Source organism: Mustela nigripes, chromosome 12, assembly GCF_022355385.1.
Source record: "Mustela nigripes isolate SB6536 chromosome 12, MUSNIG.SB6536, whole genome shotgun sequence".
In the NCBI taxonomy this organism is placed as follows: Eukaryota; Metazoa; Chordata; class Mammalia; order Carnivora; family Mustelidae; genus Mustela; species Mustela nigripes.
Window position 1 is genome coordinate 26,453,711 of NC_081568.1, and position 18,638 is coordinate 26,472,348.

The window sequence follows — 18,638 nt, forward strand, 5'->3', positions numbered from 1 at the left end:
GCCTGAATTCAGTTTCCGGACTGCCCCTTCCTCATGCTGACACACCAGACGCATCCACTAAATCAGGGCCTTCAGCTTCAGAGCCCCAGAAACAGCAGCCCCCATGGGCCTCCCTCGGCAGCAGCCTGTGCTCCAAAGCTTTAGGCTTGGCAGGTTGGGATGGGGCAAGTGCGTAAAGAAGGCAGAAGGCCTAGAAGGAGAGTGGCCCTCAGAAGCCCTGCCCTGCAGACACTAGAGAGCTGGGTCACTCTCACCAGTGGGAGACCCCGGTGTATACAAACCCACTTGATGGATTTTTTTTTAAATGTTTTCGTATTATTTTTTTCCTTCTTTTTAAATTAAAATTAACATATAATGTATTATTTGTTTCAGGGGTACAGGTCTGTGATTCTTCAGTCTTACACAACACACAGTTCTCACCACAACACATACACAGTGTGTGTGTGTGTGTGTGTGTGTGTGTGTGTGTGTGTATGCCATTCATCTGTGGATGGACATTTAGGCTCTTTCCATAGTTTAGCAACTGTGGACACTGCTGCTATGAACATTGGGGTGCAGATGCCCTTTCAGATCACTACATTTGTATTTTTACCGTAAATACCCAGGAGTGCAACTGCTAAGTTGTAGGGTAGCTCTATTTTCAACTTTTTGAGGAACCTCCATACTGTTTTCCAGAGTGGCCACACCAGCTTGCATTCCACAAACAATGTCGGAGGGTTCCCCTTTCTCCACATCCTCCCCAACACCTGTCATTTCCTGACTTGTAAATCTTAGCCATTCTGACTGGTGTGAGGTGACATCTCATTGAGGTTTTGATTTGTATTTCCCTGATGATGAGTGATGTGGAGCGCTTTTTCATGTGTCTGCTGGCCATTTGGATGTCTTCTTTGCAGAAATGTCTGTTCATGTCTTCCGCTCATTTCTTTTCTTTTTTTTTTTTTAATATTTTAACATCTTTAATAGCACTTAAAAAAATTTTTTTAAATTTATTTTCAGCGTAACAGTATTCATTGTTTTTGCACCACACCCAGTGCTCCATGCAATCCGTGCCCTCTCCAATACCCACCACGTGGTTCCCCCGACCTCCTACTCCCCGCCCCTTCAAAACCCTCAGATTGTTTATCAGAGTCCATAGTCTCTCATGGTTCATCTCCCCTTCCAATTTCCCTCAACTCCCTTCTCCTCTCTAACTCCCCTTTTCCTCCATGCTATTTGTTATGCTCCACAAATAAATGAAACCATATGATAATTGACTCTCTCTTCTTGACTTACTTCACTCAGCATAATCTCTTCCAGTCCCGTCCCATTTCTTGATTGGATTATTTGTTCTTTAGGTGTTGAGATTGATAAGTTCTTTACAGATTTTGGATAATAGCCCTTTATCTGATATGTCCTTTGCAAATATCTTTTCCCATTATATTGGCTGTCTTTTGGTTTCATTGACTGTTTCCTTTACTGTACAAATTCTGATCTTGATGAATTCCCCAAAATGAATGAAGTTCATTTTTTCTCTTGCTTCTCTTGCCTTTGGCAATGTTTCTAGGAAGAATATGCTAAGGCTGTGGTAGAAGAAGTTGCTGCCTGTGTTCTCCTCAAGGATTTTGATGGATTCCTATCTCACATTGAGGTCTTTCATCCATTTTGAGTCTATTTTTGTGTGTGGTATAAGGAAATGGTCCAGTTTTCATTCTTCTGCATGTGGCTGTCCAATTTTCCCAAAACCATTTGTTGAAGAGACTGTGTTTTTTCCATTAGACATTCTTTCCCGCTTTGTCAAAGATTAGTTGACCATAGTGTCGAGGGGCCAATTCTGGGCTCTCTATTCTGTTCCACTGTTTTTGTGCCAGGACCATACTGTCTTGATGATTATAGCTCTGTAACAGAGCTTGAAGTCCAGAATTGTGATGCTGCCAACTTTAGTTTTCTTTTTCAACATTCTTCTGGCTATTTGGGGTATTTTCCTGTTCTATACAAATTTTAGGATTATTTGTTCCATTTCTTTGAAAAAAGTTGATGGTATTTTGATAGGGATTGCATTAAACTTGTAGATTGCTTTAGGTAGCATAGACATTTTCACAAAATTTGTTCTTCCAATCCATGAGCATGGAACATTTTTCCATTTCTTTGTGTCTTCCTCAATTTCTTTCATGAGTACTTAATATTTTTCTGAGTACAGATTCTTTGCCTCTTTGGTTAGGTTTATTCCTATGTATCTTATGGTTTGGGGTGCAATTGTAAATGGGATTGGCTCCTTAATTTTTCTTTCTTCTGTCTTACTGTTGGTATATAGAAATGCAAATGATTTCTGTGCATTGGTTTTATATCCTGACACTTTACTAAATTCCTGTGTGAGTTCTAGCAGTTTTACAATGGAGTCTTTTGAGGTTTCCATATAAAGTATCATATCCTCTGCAGCAGTCTTGGGAGTACCATTAATATGTGTCAGATTCACTTTAATTGTTTGCCAGCAAAGCAACTGTAAACCCAGGGCCGTGATTTGTATAGTGCAACACAAAAAGAAAACATAGGGTCCTGGGCAGGGGCAGAGAAGTCAGTCTTTCCTTTATAGCCCATGACCTCAAGCTACCCGGGGAGATGACCCCATGGGATTACAAATACCACATCAAGAGAAGTTCAGTACCTGAATGGGAAGTGGATAAGCGGTCCCTTTCCGGTCATCTACCAAATGCCAGCTTAGGATGGAGAGGACTGCTGCCATGCCTCATCCCAAGACACTGTAGGACACTCACTCTTGAACCTCCTCCTGTGCATGCAGACTCCCCCAGGGGCGGAAGACAGCCATGGAAGCAGGCCTCCCCACATTGGTGTGCCCTGGTCACTGCCCAGACAGGCTCACGTGGCAGTGTAGTCAGAGTAGAAAGTAAAGCTGGCTGAGAACCCATCCTGGGAAGGCAGAGAGGTGGCCAGAGGCAAGAACATGTAGGGGCTGAGGCTCCAGGCCCACAGCACATGCTACATTGTCTGATTAGTCTTCACTTGCAAAGCACAAGAGATAAAGATAAAATCATTAAGAATTTCAAGATGGCTACCATGGAGTGCCGCTCTTCTGAGCATGAACCTGTGTGGCCACACCAGTCACACACCTTATAGCCAGTCCTGACTACACTTTATTGTTGTGTGTACAGTCTTCTGTTCTTCATGCAGCATAACCAACTCCTCACAGCTTGAAATAACTAGAGGATCGCCATGCAGGTAAGCTAATACATCATTGCTCTTATTAATCTGCTAGGGCCACCAGAACAAAGTACCACGGGCTGAGTAGCTTAAACAGCAGAAATGTATTTCCTCACAATCCTGAAGGCTAGAAGTTCAAGATCAGGGTGTTAGCAACCTGCTTTCTTTCTGAGGACTCTCTTCTGGGCTTGAAGATGACCATCCTCCCCCTATGTCTTCACATGGTCTTGGCTGTATGTATCTGTGTCCAAATACCCTCTTCTTCTAATGACACCATATTTAATTAGGGCCCACCTTAATGATCATATTTTAATTCATTTACCTCTTTAAAGATCCTATCTTCAAATGTAGTTACGTTCTGAGGTACCAAGACTTAGAACTTCAACAATGGAATTTCGGGGGATACAATATAATCCCTAACAGATACCATTCCTTAAATGCTGATGTTCCATAGAAATGATCTCAAGGAAAATGGCTCCATAAGAATTTATAACCAGTCTATGGCTTCTCTCAGACAGACCTTCTTTAACGCTCCTGATCATACTGGGATTCTCTTCTATACACTCTTATGGCATTTGTCACAATGCTCATGTGTGCTATTTTTACAATATTTGTTAAACTCTTTTCCTTCAAACTTGTAAGTCCATGAGGGCAGGGTCCAACCTGCCATGTTCAGAGCTGTGTCACTTAGTATCCAGCCCATAGAAACAGCAAATTAATATATCCCGGAGGGAGAAAGGTCAACCAATGGCACACACACTCATGTAAATTAAATTCTGGAACTTTCTAAGCTTTGGCTTATTGGCCCAGAAAATACCCTAGGGATCCACTTTTCTGCCTTTGGAGGAGAGAATTTGAAGCTTAAAATGCACTCATAATTTCCTCAAATATTTTATTTCAAATCTAACAAGTAAACTTCCTTCCCCATAGAGAAAATTTCATGGTTATTTATGAGACTTCCAGCTGCTACACTGAAATGGGACTATATGGGGGTGGGAATGTTTGTTTCCACAAACACTGACATTAATCAAGCAGTGAAACAAATACATAGTTAACATTAGCTGCTTCCCAGGGAACATATTTGCCTTCCCTCAGTGACTCAGAGCACTCTTGGTATGCTTGGACCCCCCAGCCTTGGTGAGGTTAAATGTTTGCTCACACCTGCAGGACCCTTTTGGAAGTACACATCATTCACTCATTCAGTGGACAAACATTTATCAACAAACTATGAGGATCAGACACTGGGCTCAATATTTAGGATACAAGTATCCTTGGTACAAAGATGAGTCTAGTGCTGGAAACGGACTACAAGTTCTACAGGATTATCATGAATGAAGCTACGTTCATTCATTTACTCACTCATTCACTCAACATTTACTAGGTGCTTACTATGGCAGGCTCTGTGCTGGGCAGTGGGGATACATCAGAGAACAAAAGTGAGGTAGTATGTGCCTTCAGGGTATCTACATTCTAGTTGGGGGAAGACAGACAATAACGAATACATAGGTGAGTGACATCAAGTGATGACAAATGCTCTGAAAATAGAGAAAGTAGGATATAGAGTTTACACAGTGACGGAAAGACTCCTATGTTAGATGGTGATCAGAAAGTCTTCTCTGATTGTGTGAATCTGAGCAGTGACCTGAGCAATGGGAGAGAATAAGCCATGAAGAAATGGCGGGGGCAAGGAAGAGAGGGCGCATGTTCCAGTGGAGGGAACAGTAAGTGCATAAGCCCTGAGGTGAGCCCATCTGAAGGAACATCTACGGGGCAGGGAAGGAGAGGGAGGTGGGGAGGCAGGAAGGTAGAAGACTCCAGGGACCATATCAAAACGCAGGGTGACCTTTCGGAACTCATCAGTCCTCCTAGGGCCAACCATGTAAGGGGAGAAGACTCACAAGGAAGCAGCTTTTGAAAGGATACCTGAAATCTGCCTCCAGGAGCAGCTGAGAATTGTCCTCCCAACTCTCCACAGGAAGCTGAAAATCCTTGTGTCAGATGCTAATGACGGCTCAGCCCTCTTATCTTCCAAGGCACTTGCTCTTCTGTGCCTCTCCCTGGAGAGCTCCCCTCTCCTGCCTGCCTTAGGCTCCCACGCCTTACTGTCTCTATATTCCTGCCTCGGTCAGTGATCTGTTCGGCCCTGCATCCCCAGTTCCTAGAACGGTGCCTGGTGGAGCTTGCCGAGGGAATGAACGTCACTTGCTTTCTCTTACCCATCCACCCTCTTTTATTCTAAAATCAAAATCTGAAGTAGTCACTTTCAGCTACAACCTTGGGCCAAGAGTCCCAACCACAGCCACGTTTTGTCTTATGCAAACTTCTCTTCAATGTTCAGGCATCAGCATGTCTACTAAATTTCTTCAGGCAAGTCTGGGTATTCTCAGAAGTTAAACGTGTTCCATATAGCTAAATACAAGCTTGTAATAAGTTGCCAAATGCATCAGAGATGGTCCAGAAACTCAGTACTTCCAAGTTCAGCATTTCTGATTCCACCCCTAGCTGGGAACTCTCTCAGATCTTGGAGACAAGCTTGTGAATGAGCAGACATGATTCTCAGCTCCGTTAAGTTTACAGCGCAGAGAAGGACACAGACAGATTTTCATCATATGATAGAGCCTGACATAGGGGAAGCTGGTGTTAAGAGTCAGAGGAGAGACGTCTAATGCAGATCGAGCCAAGAAGGTTTTCTAAAGGAAGCTATGCGTAAGTCCTAAAAAGCAAAACAAAACAAAAAAAGAAATAAAAAACAAAAAAACAGAAGTAATTCAGTAAAGCTTCTGGGGAAAACAGGTTTCAGACAGAAGGAACCTAAACACAAGGGCTAAAGAAAAGCAAGGCTTTTTTGAGGAATAAAAACTAGTTCAGAAAGGCAAATGCTATGTTTGGAATGATAAGCTCCAAATAGATATGATATGTTCAGAACATGGGAGCCTATGGCCCTGAAATGATGATGGAAAAGGCAAAGAGCTGTCAAGTAGTGAGGAAACGCAAGGCGGGGAGTCCGTGGTGAGGCCTGCCTCATGAGGAAAGGCTTCTGACGGGATCCAGGAGTCTCTCAGAGCTACCAAGCCGCTGCAGCACAGAGACAACGGGTGCTTTGAGTCCCTATGGTCTTGGTCTTAGATTTTACTAAGCAAACAAAAGAAACGGGTTGCCAATTTCTCTTTCCGCACATTTATGCATTATGTATTTCCCCAAATTCTCCCCAACAGTCCTCTCATCCCTCTCATGGGTAAAAGCTTGAACCGCTTCACCCATCTTCCCACCAGTTCTGAAAGCCAGTAATCAAAACCAACAGGCCATCTCACTAAGAGGAAAAAAAGGACAGAATAACAATTAAAATGTTAACCACCTCACAGCAAAGTCAGGTATGGATCACTGTGGAGTGGCTATAATCATAAGGCAATCAGGTAATCTGGAATTTCACGACAAGTCTCAGGCAGGCTCTACTCAGAAACTTTGCTGTTGGGGCGGCTGGGTGGTTCATTGGGTTAAGCATCTGCCTTCAGCTCAGGTCATGATCTCAGGGTCCTGGGATCGAGTCCCACATCGGGCTCTCTGCTCAGCGGGGTGCCTGCTTCCACCTTCCCCTCTCTCTGCCTGCCTGTCTGCCTCCTTGTGATCTCTCTCTGTCAGATAAATAGTCTTTAAAAAAAAAAAAAGAAAGTTTGCTGTTAGCCAAAACAAACAAACAAACAACTTGTGTGCTTTAGAACCAGTATAGAGTATGGCAGTGATTTAGAATTAACTAAGTGGATTTCCATAAAATCAGAACCATTCACCCTGCACTTACTACATTGATTAGTGATCTGATATGCTGATTATTCTAATGAGCTATTGTTAATGGTATAACATTTAAAACATTTGTTAGTATTTGGTAATGTCTGTGCGTGCCATTTAAAAGACAACTCACAAATTTCCAAATGACTTCCATAAGAAATCTTACTCAAGACTGATTTCTCCGTGTTAAGCCCCGAATAAGCATCAAAAAGGGAAGAAATCTTCGGAGTCCAAAAATAGAAAAAAGAAAAACAAATATAAGTAAGCAGAAATTTGGTGAGAAAAGCAAAAGATGGACCATGATGATCTTTTCTAGGTGTCCCCTTGGCTAGGCTGCTGTCCCCCGTACTCCATCAAACACTGATCTGGGTGTTGCTGTGAAAAGGTGTCTCACAGATGTAAATTAAAGTCCTTTATCTGTTGGCTTTAGAAAAGCCAAAGTAAAGAGAATTATTCTCGATAATCGGTAGGCCTGATTTAATCAACTAAAAGACCTTAAGAATAGAGCTGAGACTTTCTAGGAAAACTCTGCCTTGGACAGCTGCTTTAGCCCAGACCTGACACCAGCAACCTGCCTTTCCTGATGGCCTGTCCTGGATTTGGGGTTTGCTAGCCAGCCCCCACTACTGTGGTAACCAATTTCCTGCAATAAATATCCTCATACAGATCTCCTACTGGTTCTGCTTCTCTAGCTGAACCCTGATTGATACACACAGCTAGTTGCAGACGTGAGATATCTGCTGCTCACTTTTGCTCTGGAGGAAAAAAAGACAAGTTGAAAAGTCAGATCAGAGACTAAGTGAAAAAGCGAACCAGAAAATGAAGAAATGAGTAAGCAAACCTAAAGCTGGTTCTCTGGGCTTCCACTCTAGGTAGAACTATTCATGGAGAATCTATCGCCATAAGCCATAGATCTGGGGCTCAACTCCCTAACAAAGAGGTTGAAGTTCAACATTAAGCATAGAGCGGTAGCACTTCATGTCCACTAGAGCGGCCAAATTTAAAAGTGAGGACAGCATGTATTGGACAGAATATGGAACAGTGGGAACTCTCACTCACTGCACTTGAACATCAACTATGGAAAATAAGTGGCATCATCCAGTCAAGCCAGATGTAAATATCCTAGGAGATATGCATTCTACTACTTGGTATATATGTGGGATAACCCTATGGACTTGAATCCTAAGAAACATTTTCAAGAAGAGTCTTTACAACATAATATATAATAGCTCCAAACTGGAAGCACTACAGATCTACTCACAGGAGGTTGGACAAGTGAAAGATTCACATAATGGAATACAGTTACAGCAGGGAAAATGAATGAATTACAGCTACTTGTCCTTGGGCAAACGTAAGGCAGAGTGACAAAAAGCCCAATACATGCATTAAGATTTCATCTCCCTTCATGGTCTTATCATATACTGATAAAATCTGGACCAGATCCCTACTTACCCATGTCCTATATCCAGGCTGTCAGCTCTGAAGACCAAGAATTATATCATATTCACATATGAACCCATAAAACCTAGGAGAGTACCAGCCATAAAGAATATACCCAATAGATAATTGCTAAATGAATAAATTTTGAACTCAAAAATGCATGTCAGGAACCAGATCCCATGTTCCTAGCCTACTGTTCTAATGTATGAAATCTCAAACTCTGATCTTACCTGCCTAGACCACTTTCTGCCACAGACAAACTGGTAGCCAGGTAGCATCTGATCTGACTGGTGTTAATTCCCCCTCCCTAGCTTCCTAAAACCATAGTTCCCCTTGATACTTCCATCTAATAGCCACTCAAGTCCCAGTCTATGTTCTTGATAAAAAAAACCTGAGATAAAGGAAATTGCCAACATCAATAAAATGAATTTCTTGAGAGTTTAATCAAATGAACTTTCAGACCATAATAATAAGGGACCCACTGTGAAACTCCTGGACACCTTTCTATATGCGAGATCAACATAAGTAAAGGGACACATTTTAGAGGAAAGTAATTGACACATTTTCCTTCCTGAACAACTAGAGCTTTTTTAAAGGACATCTTTTTTCAATACCAAAGGTGTTCCAGCTTTAAACGTAACAAAGACAGAACATTTTACACAAGTAAATAGGATCTTTCTTGATATAATCACAGTAATTCAACTTTGCAACACCAGCTGACCTAAGTATAAAGTGTACCTTAATGCTGGCTAATGACATGGACACTGTCAGTTAATTCCATCATTTCTGCAGGGTAACGTGGTCTAAGAACAATGCAATTACCTTGTTTAGCAAGACCAAGTCCATTTCAATATACCAAGATTTGTAAAATCCAAAGGTCACGTATATTTTAAGAATATTCACAAGCACATTAGATTATTCTTGAATCTCTATCTATCATTTAGGTATTAAATCATGTTTATTGTCCATGGAACAGAGATGGTCACAAATGATGGACACTTGTCAACTTCTAGAAAATGCACACTTCCTTTTTCTTTCTATCAATGTTATATAGAGGAGAGGCTAGTATACTTTAGTCTCATCTATTTGGTTATCAATCACTCTTCGTTTCATTCCGGTGATTTACTAAACTTCTCCTTTTCACATTACACTATGATACATACTGTTTGGGAAGGGACCTACCTTAATGGGGCTTTCAAGACAGCTGATAAAATAAGATTTATATATTCAAAGAAGACATAAAGATAACCATGAGGGAGTATAAAGCCCAAGATATAACAGAACCTTGACATCTAAGCTTGACCATATTCTGAACACCTCCCACCTTCATGGTTTTGAAAGTTCACTCCCTTCTCTGAGTCACACTGCTTCTTTGGTGAAAACAAATGGGCTGCATTATGGCACCTTAAGTGTCCTTCCAACAGAGCTAGCTATTCAATTCTGATATTGTGAAGATTTAAGCAAGTTTAAGACAGGATTTTTTAGAAGATATGTGTAGAGAAATTCACAATGCAAAGACTGTTCCAAATGGGATTAATCAGAGAAGTTTCCAAAGTAATGGTAAGTCTTAGGGTTGGTGGAGAATGGATAAGGAAATGGTATGACAAGCACTAAGGCTGAGGTATGGTATGTGACCTAATGGGGACATGACATTCGTAAACCCTACTTTTTCCTACCCATCCCTTTTGCCTTTAAGATGAAATATATGCCATTCTCAGTTCATTATTAATCAAGTCTATCTCAAAGAGAAGGTGTTCACGTTGGGTACATGAGGAATAACCTAACTTATTCCATAGCACAACTGTGGCTAGGGAAGCAATTCTCTGGCCAAGTTCACTCACTGCCCTAGTAACTTGCTCTGCCATACTGATGACCCAGTGATCTCAAAAAGAGTGAATCACACAAAGTGTTATCCCATCATCCACTGTGTAACAGGAATTGGGAAATTCTTCAAGTGATTAGATTGGAGCCCTAAAATTTCACATAGAGACTAAGTTATCTGGATTGGTAACTTAATCAATCAGACCATCCAGAAGAAGAATCTCTTCCCTTCTCTTAGCTTTTGCTATAAGGAGAATTAGACAGTCTGTTATCTAATTCAGGATGAAATTGAAACAGCTTCCTAAAGTTAAGGAATGTAACCAGCTGTCCATTTTTGTGTACAGGAAACATTACAGACTCAAAATTTCTTCTTGTTTACATACTCTGCTAAGATCACAGAAGAAACTCCCAGGAAAGTTACCATCTATCCCAGAGTCTGGGTGAAGTCTATAAAGAAATGACTTATACCCTTGTTCTTTCCTTCTCCTGCTTGCAAAATTCTGAGTCCTCTCAAATCTTTATTAGAATCCGTCTAGATTAGCAAATCTATTTTCCCACGGAGGTCCATGAAACCCAAATCCTTAAGACATAGAAATAATATTATGGATTCCTTTTGTTAACTGTCCCCCAGCCCATTATTTTTTTTTCCTCTGAAGAAAGGAGAAACTGTACCATATTTAAGAAAATGTCTCAATTTCCAGTGGTCCTTTATGCATAGATTATTATAGCATACGAATCAGAGAGAACATGGGAATTGCAAGGAAATAACTTGGGTCAATTCACCTCTGAAAACTACCTGAAACTATTTGGTACAAGGCAGACCTCTCTGCAATCCAATTCGGATCCCTCTTGAGTTGAGGGGCAGGGAACATATGTCAGTGAACTACAAACAAAAGGCAGCCAAAAGAAGCTTTGCTGAATTCATCACCTGATAAAGTGTTGATAATTCTTTCAGTTTCTCTTCGCACATCAGCATCATCACACCTTGAAATCTGCCTTTCATGTGCGGATATGACAAGCAGTTTGGTAATAGTCCACCCTAAAGTATTATAACTTTGCTAATAGTGAAACTCATTGTCTTTAGTTTAGACTATCATCTTCTAAGGAATTCAAAGAGTTTAAAAAACAAACAATTCATCATGATGAATATCATGTGAATATCATCAATTAATGTGGCAAAGATGTGGGTGATGCCTTTTCCCCTTCCCATTAAGAACATGAAGAGACTGGCATATAGATTATTCCTACAAGGGCACATACTCTGTGGCAACAGAAAGGGGGAAGAGATAACAGATGTGAGTAAGAGCAGGTCATGTTGTAGCAGAACAATAATGGAACAAAACAGACTGTACAACGAGGTGAGGAGATTCAAGTCACAATACCCTTTAATCCACAGGTTGGTTCCTCCTTCTCTGGAGGTCTCTGCCTCGGCTTCCTGTAAATGATGTGTGGGTGGTATTCTCCTTCAGCCAGTGGATGCTTTTTGACAGGCTCAATGAAGAAGTCTCCATGGGGTAGATGGAAAAACCCAGTCTGTAAATATACAGAATACAAAGGTCTACTTGAATCCATTCCATATCTATGCGGAGAAAATTAGTAAAGTGCAAAGTACATAGATCGTGATAATCCCTTAAAACCCGTAATACCAGTGCTTTCAGAATCTGCCATCTTATCTCACAGAAAAGCTACACATAAATAAGTTAATGAGATGTCTTTGTAGTCACAGTTATTCAGTGTTTGGGGGTCATGGATTCCGCTGAGGCTCCAATGAAAAAAGGGTACCTATACACATGTATCCAAAACATGGTATGCAATGTTGCAAGTTCATTGCCCTGCCTTTAAAACCCACTGTTGTGAATCTTAAATTAAGAACCAATGCTTCCCAGTTGCCCTATTACGGAGTTGGTATCTATAAGCCATATTCCATGGACAGCTTTTGGGAACCTGTATGGGAGGAGTCCAGCTACATGTTCACTCAACTGCTTGAAGTGTTTTTGCCATAATGCTCTCATGGAAACAAAGAAACAAAGAAATCTGGGACTAGACTTCCAGGAGTTCACAGTGCATTGTCCTCTGTCAGTTTCCAGGGGGCATTCTCATTCACAGATATGGGAATCAGTGAAGGGCTAGAAAAAGCCCTTTGATGAAGGACTTTCACAGACCCCTCAGAACCAACTCCACTCTTTCTGGAGGTCAGGTCTAGAAGTGCTATTGCCACAACTATCTCTTCTCTTCAAGAAAATTTCTTAGGGCCCATTTGAGATGTTTAGAGAACTCCTTTGCCAATGATCCTCTTGGGGGGACTTAGGGCTCAGGATCTGAATTTTGTATTAACAAAAAAAAGAATTATCCCTAGAAGACCTACTGATCGGGAGCTCAGACAATGGACTTCAACAAGATTCAATCCCAGCTCCCCCAGTTATAAGCACTGTGACTTTGGGCAGTGAAATATGGGGGTAATCAAGGCTTGTTATGAAAACCAAATGAGTTAATAATACATGTGAAGTTCTTAGAAAAGGCTCCTAGTCTTAACTACCATTAGTCTCTTTCCAAATTTTATGTCATTTCGTTGTATTAGAGTCAAGATAGCCATTCAGTGAATAATACATTTGCAAAAGCAAATCTGAAAACACCGGGGGCTCAGGGAAACTGTGAAGGCTTCCAAGTTCAAGCCCCCTCACCACACCTCAGCAAGCCAGGGCTGCCCTGCTCTGCAGCCTGAGTCCAATGAGCAGCCCCCACACTCAAAAGGCAAGAGGGGCTCCATGAAAGGTGGCTGCTCTCTCTGGACAGTCCCTAACTCGGACGACTTTCCAAAACGTTTGCTTCATCGGACCAGTAACATAACCAGATCTTAACATAAATCTCACAACTGGCTTCCTGTTTTGATTACTGATGTTGAAATACCTTTAATAACACAGGGAACAGGGGGAAAAAAGGGGGGGGGGCACACTTACTGGCGGTTGTAAGAACGGCTGTGTGACTTGGAGGAGGTCACTCAACCTCCCAGAGGAGTGATGCCTACTACTTCCCAGGGCTGCTCGAGGAATCAGAGGAGCTAAGGCTTATGAAAGTGCCATGCGAAGTACTTGACAAACATAAGGTGGGAATGCTTTCTCCGAGGAATCCCATAGGGCACAAAGAGCTGACAAGCCCCAGGCTGTAATAATATAGCTGCGAACAGCCTTGCACGGTGCTGGGATTTGGTTCCGTTTCTGCTCTGAGACAAAGAGGAGGGACATGAGGAGAATGTAAGCCTGTTGCTGAAAAAGCTCATTTGTTCCATAGAAACAAGGAGAACTCAAAGACTCCTCAGGGAAGCCTGGTGCGGGGTCCCTTTGTACAACTGCTGTCAACCCAATACAGAGGTCCCTGAAGAAAAAACATTCACCGACAAGAATTTATTGGCATTTCTTTCACCTCAAATTTTGGACCCAGGTGGTACTGAAGAAACAGACGGGGCTGTGGCTGAGAACATAATAACTATTTATGGGCAACATGAATGAGAATGCCTCAAAGCCAAGCCAGCATTTTCCTACAGGCTTACTTTCATCTGCATTTCTCCACGAGGCCAGTCTGGCACCTGGAAATCACCTAAATATCCAGTCTAAATATTTCTCAGAGGCTGGACGGTGACACCTTGGGGAGCGGGCTGACTCTCCAGCAAGAGGGGAAGCAGGACACCCGCTCACACGCATGGACCCCATGTGGGTGCCACGCAGAAGAGGGGATGAAGAGACAGCCACTGGTCTGGAGGAGAGTGAGGGGAGATTTCCTGGCAGAGCTCTGCGCCTCTTCTCTGCCTCAATACGGAGACACAGAGCTTTCGACAGCGAGTATCCAGGTGGCCGTGGTTTATTGGAGTTTTCTCACCTAACCAGAGCCAGGTTATGCTGGAAGAACTCGTCTATGGTTTGCTTTCCAAATGAAGGGCAGGCTCTCGGCTTTCCTGATGCGAACTGGCCCCCCGAGAATCCGCATCTCCCGTTACCAGGTCGGGAAGAGGCACTCTTCACTCCAGTGTTCTCTCTAACCTGCTTACCTTTCTGACATCTTTGAAGAACAGGGGCTGGACTAAAAAAATTTTAAAAAGTATCCAATTCACCAGGGGCTTGTACTCTCTTCCCAGATGTGCCAGGGCAGAATGAACCCCAGGCAGAAGCTCGAGGAGGGCCAATCTGCCCCTCCTCTCCATTGTCATCTACTCCTCTGTGTCAGGCTCCAGTACTCCCAGCACACTGCCAACTCCCCTTCAGAAAGAAACTCCCTTCCTTACTTTAACTAAGTCATAAATATCTGTGAATGCTTCCTGAGGCCATCTTCGAAGAACTGTTTTATTTTTTTTAAGATTTTTTTTATTTGACACAGAGAGAGAGAGAGAACAAGTAGGCAGAGCAGCAGGCAGAGAGAGAGGGAGAAGGAGGCTCTCTGCTGAGCAGGGAGCCCCAATACGGGACTCGATCCCAGGACCCTGGGATCATGACCTGAGCTGAAGGCAGCTGCTTAACTGACTGAGCCACCCAGGCGCCCCAAGAATTGTTTTAAATAAACTTTATTTTGAAGATTCATAAGCATACAAAAGGATATACAAATCATAACTGTAAAGTCCCATAAATCTTCCATAGGTGAACATCTAAATAGAGAAACAGAACATTCGCAGCAGCTGAGAAGTTCTCCATTCCCCTACCAGCCAATACCGTCCCCACCCCCACAAAGGTAACCATTATTCTGATTTTTAACTCTAATATATTAACTTGAAGTCCATCTTTAATTTTTATAGGAAGTATTATTTGACACACACACACAAAATGTCTACTAGTTCATTTCAAGTGTTAGGGATGGATGGAAAAGATTTTAAGGCAGGTGCATTTCTTTCCTTTTTTTTTTTTTTAATATTTTATTTATTTATTTGACAGAGTCACAAGTAGGCAAAGAGACAGGCAGAGAGAGAGGAAGGAAAGCAGACTCCCTGCCGAGCAGAGAGGCCAATGCGGGGCTCAATCCCAGGACCCTGAGCTCATGACCTGAGCTCAAGGTAGAGGTTTAACGCACTGAGCCACCCAGGGACCCGACAGGTGGATTTCTTAAAGTCCATTAAATCAGACTCTTCAGATTGCTTTCTACTCATCAGATAAGCCCAACTAGGTAAGCATGAGACAAAGAGCTGAGCCACCTTGGTGTGAGGCAGTGACATTGAACCTCTACTGCTCTCTGCTAAGGAGAGTGGGGGAAGGACTTTCACAGACCCCTCAGAACCAACTTATTTTCCCCAGTTTTGGATTAAGAATAGTCACCTACAACCTCTTCTCCACCTCCCATCAAAGTCATCTTGATGTAACTGACATTATACTTGCATCAGTGTGATGATTTGGGGTCCAATGGGAAACTGGCAGTGTCTAATAAGGAACTTGTGAATGTGAATAGTGTTCTAGAATCACACAGCCTAGAGACCCTGAAGAGTCATCTAACCTATGCTGACATGCCTTCCAGTTTTACCACAAATAACACCTAGCCAACTGAAGGGTACCAACAATAGTATTGGAAAAGGCATAAGAAAGAATTACTAAATCAGTTCCAATACTCAGAGACCTGGGTTATGCAGCTCAAGGGGCTGCTGTTCACGTAAGAAAAAGCTCTGAATGGCACCCCCTGGAGTTGTACAATGAAACAGTGCTGCCAAAACTCATCAACCTGTCCCTGGAAAGAAATTCCTTTTCATTTGAAAATTTCTGAAGTTACCAGATCAACTTTTCCTTCTCATAGTGACAAAGACAACAGGAGCAACATATTGGTTTGGGATAGAGATAGCCAAGGTACTCAATCACAGTGCATGAATCACTGGAAAAGATACCACCTGTTGCCCATTATAATACACAGGAAAGAGGGTAAAATACACCCCCACAATCATCCTTATTGATTATCCATCTGTATCTATCACTTGGCCAGGCCTATGCTAAGAACTCTAAGAGGGGTATATCAACTTCTAGGTTTATAATGCAGCCAGGAAGACAAGATTTGATATACAGAACCCCTGAGCAATGTGTGTATCTGGGGTAGGGGGAGGGAGGGAGGGTACCTCCCTAAGTGCTACAGATTCCAGTGCTATGGTTCAGGGAAGTTGAAGACCAGTGAGGGTGAGTGCTTCTGGAGGGCAGACACAGAAGACTATGCTTCTTTGGTCTCCAAAACACTTGGCACAGTCCTAAAGCCAGGCCAGCCTTCCAGAATCAACTTTTTCTGCTGATCTGTAGCAGGCAGAGCATTTTACCATTTAATATGTAACCAGGACCCTAAACCAGGACCAGAGATTAAGACATGATAGAAGCCTCAGAATATAGATGGAAGACCACTAGAAAGATTATCCCAGGAATACCACACCCCCTGATGTGATCCCAGGAGCTCCCTGACTGGCCCACATTAAGCCAATGGGGAGAGTGATGGGTAATCTCATAGATTCATGAAGATTTTCTGTATTAGTCTTAGTGCTAGTAATTCATGGGGTGTGAGGAGGTAAAGCTCAAGCCAAGAAGACATCCTCTGGTGCCTCCACCCAGTAGTTAACCATATGTAGGGCAGATATTGTAACAGTACACACCTGGTCCCTATCTTCTAGACCAGTGCTGCCCAATAAAACTTCCAGTGTTGATGGAGACATTTTACATCTGCACCATCCGATTTCATAGCCACAAGCCACATGTTGTTACTGAGCATTTAAGATGTGGCTGATGTAATAGCAGAACTGAAGTTTTAATTTCACTTAATTTTATTTTTAAAAATATTTGAGTATAGTTGAGAGGTGTACAGCATAGTGAGTCAAGAAGTCTATACGTTATGCTCTGCTTACTATAAGTATGGTCATCATCTAAACCTATTACAATATCCGTGACCATATTCCCTAGGCTGTGTGTCTTTTATTCCCGTGAGTTATTCATTTCATAACTGGAAGCATGTATTTCCCACTCCCCTTCATCATTATTCCCATTCCCCCAGCCCCAGCCCCTCTGGCGATCACCAGTTCTGTCCTCTGTATTCAAAGGTCTGATTCTGCTTTTTGTTTGTCTTATTGTTTTACTCATTTGTTTTGTTGTCAGTTTCTACATATGAGTGAAATCACATGGCATTTCTCTTCCTCAGTCCAGCTTATTTCACTTAGCAGCATATCCTCTAGGTCCATCCATGTTGTCACAAATAACAAGATCTCATCCTTTTTTATAGCTGAGTAATATTCTCTCTGTGTGAGTGTGTGTGTGTGCACACGTGTGTGCACGAATACACGCACACACATCTTCTTTATCCATTCCTCTATCAGTAGACATTTAGATTGCTTGCATATCTTAAATACCATTAATAATACTGTAATAAACAGAGGAGTACCTCTATCATTTTTGAATTTGTGTTTTCATTCTTTTGGGTAAATACCCAATAGTAGAATTATAGAGAATATATGCAGAACCATAGAACAAAGCTGGAGGTAACACAATTCCAGATTTCAAGACATGTTACAAAGATGGATTAATCAAAACAGTATGGTACCGGCACACAAATGGAAACCTAAATCAATGGAATAGAATAGAAAGCCCAGAAACAAACTTTTGCTCATATGGTAAATCAATCTATGACAAAGGAGGCAAGAATATACAGTGGGGAAAGACAGTCTCTTCAATAAATGGTGTTGGGAAAACTGGGAGGCCACATACAAAAGAATGAAACTGGACAACTTTCTGATACCACACACAAAAATAAACTCAAAATGGATTAAAGACCTAAATGTGATACCTGAAACCATGAAAATCCTAGAAGAGAACACAAGCAGTAATTACTTTGACATCAGCTGTAGCAACATTTTTCTAGCTATGTCTCCTCAGGCAAGGAAAACAAAAGGAAAAGTAAACTACTGGAACTACATCAGAATAAAAAGCTTCTGTGCATGGAAGGAAACCATCAACAAAACAAAAGGGTCTTAGGTTCAGGTCATGACCTCCAGGTCCTGGGATCAAGTATCACATTGGGCTCCTTGTTCAGCAGGGAGTCGGGTTCTCTCTCCGCCCCTCCCCCTGCTTGTGCTCTATCTCTCTCTCTCTCTGACAAATAAATAAATAAAATCGTAAAAAATAAAAAATAAAAATTGACCTTAAAAAATGATATACCCAATAAGGGTTTAGTATCTAAAATATATAAAAAAACTTCTACAACTCAACTCTAAAAAAAAACATGATTACAAAATGCAGAGAGGACCTAAATACACATTTTTCCAAAGACATACAGATGGCAACAGACAAACAAGAAGATGCTCAACATGACTCATCATCCGGGAAATACAAATCAAAACCACAATGAGGTAATATTATCTTAAACCCATCAGAATGGCTACTATCCAAAAGATAAGAAATAGCAAGTGT

General features: G+C 41.9%; 1 protein-coding gene across 2 annotated transcripts in view; it reads right to left on the bottom strand.

The window, feature by feature from the left end:
• Nucleotides 1–18,638, bottom strand: part of ADAMTS12 (ADAM metallopeptidase with thrombospondin type 1 motif 12) — a 298,247-nt gene that overhangs the window by 172,933 nt on the left and 106,676 nt on the right. For both annotated transcript variants that reach the window (XM_059416968.1, XM_059416969.1), the window contains exon 3: nt 11,622–11,772. In XM_059416968.1, coding sequence (XP_059272951.1) covers nt 11,622–11,772 — 151 coding nt within the window. The remainder of the gene's footprint in view (nt 1–11,621; nt 11,773–18,638) is intronic.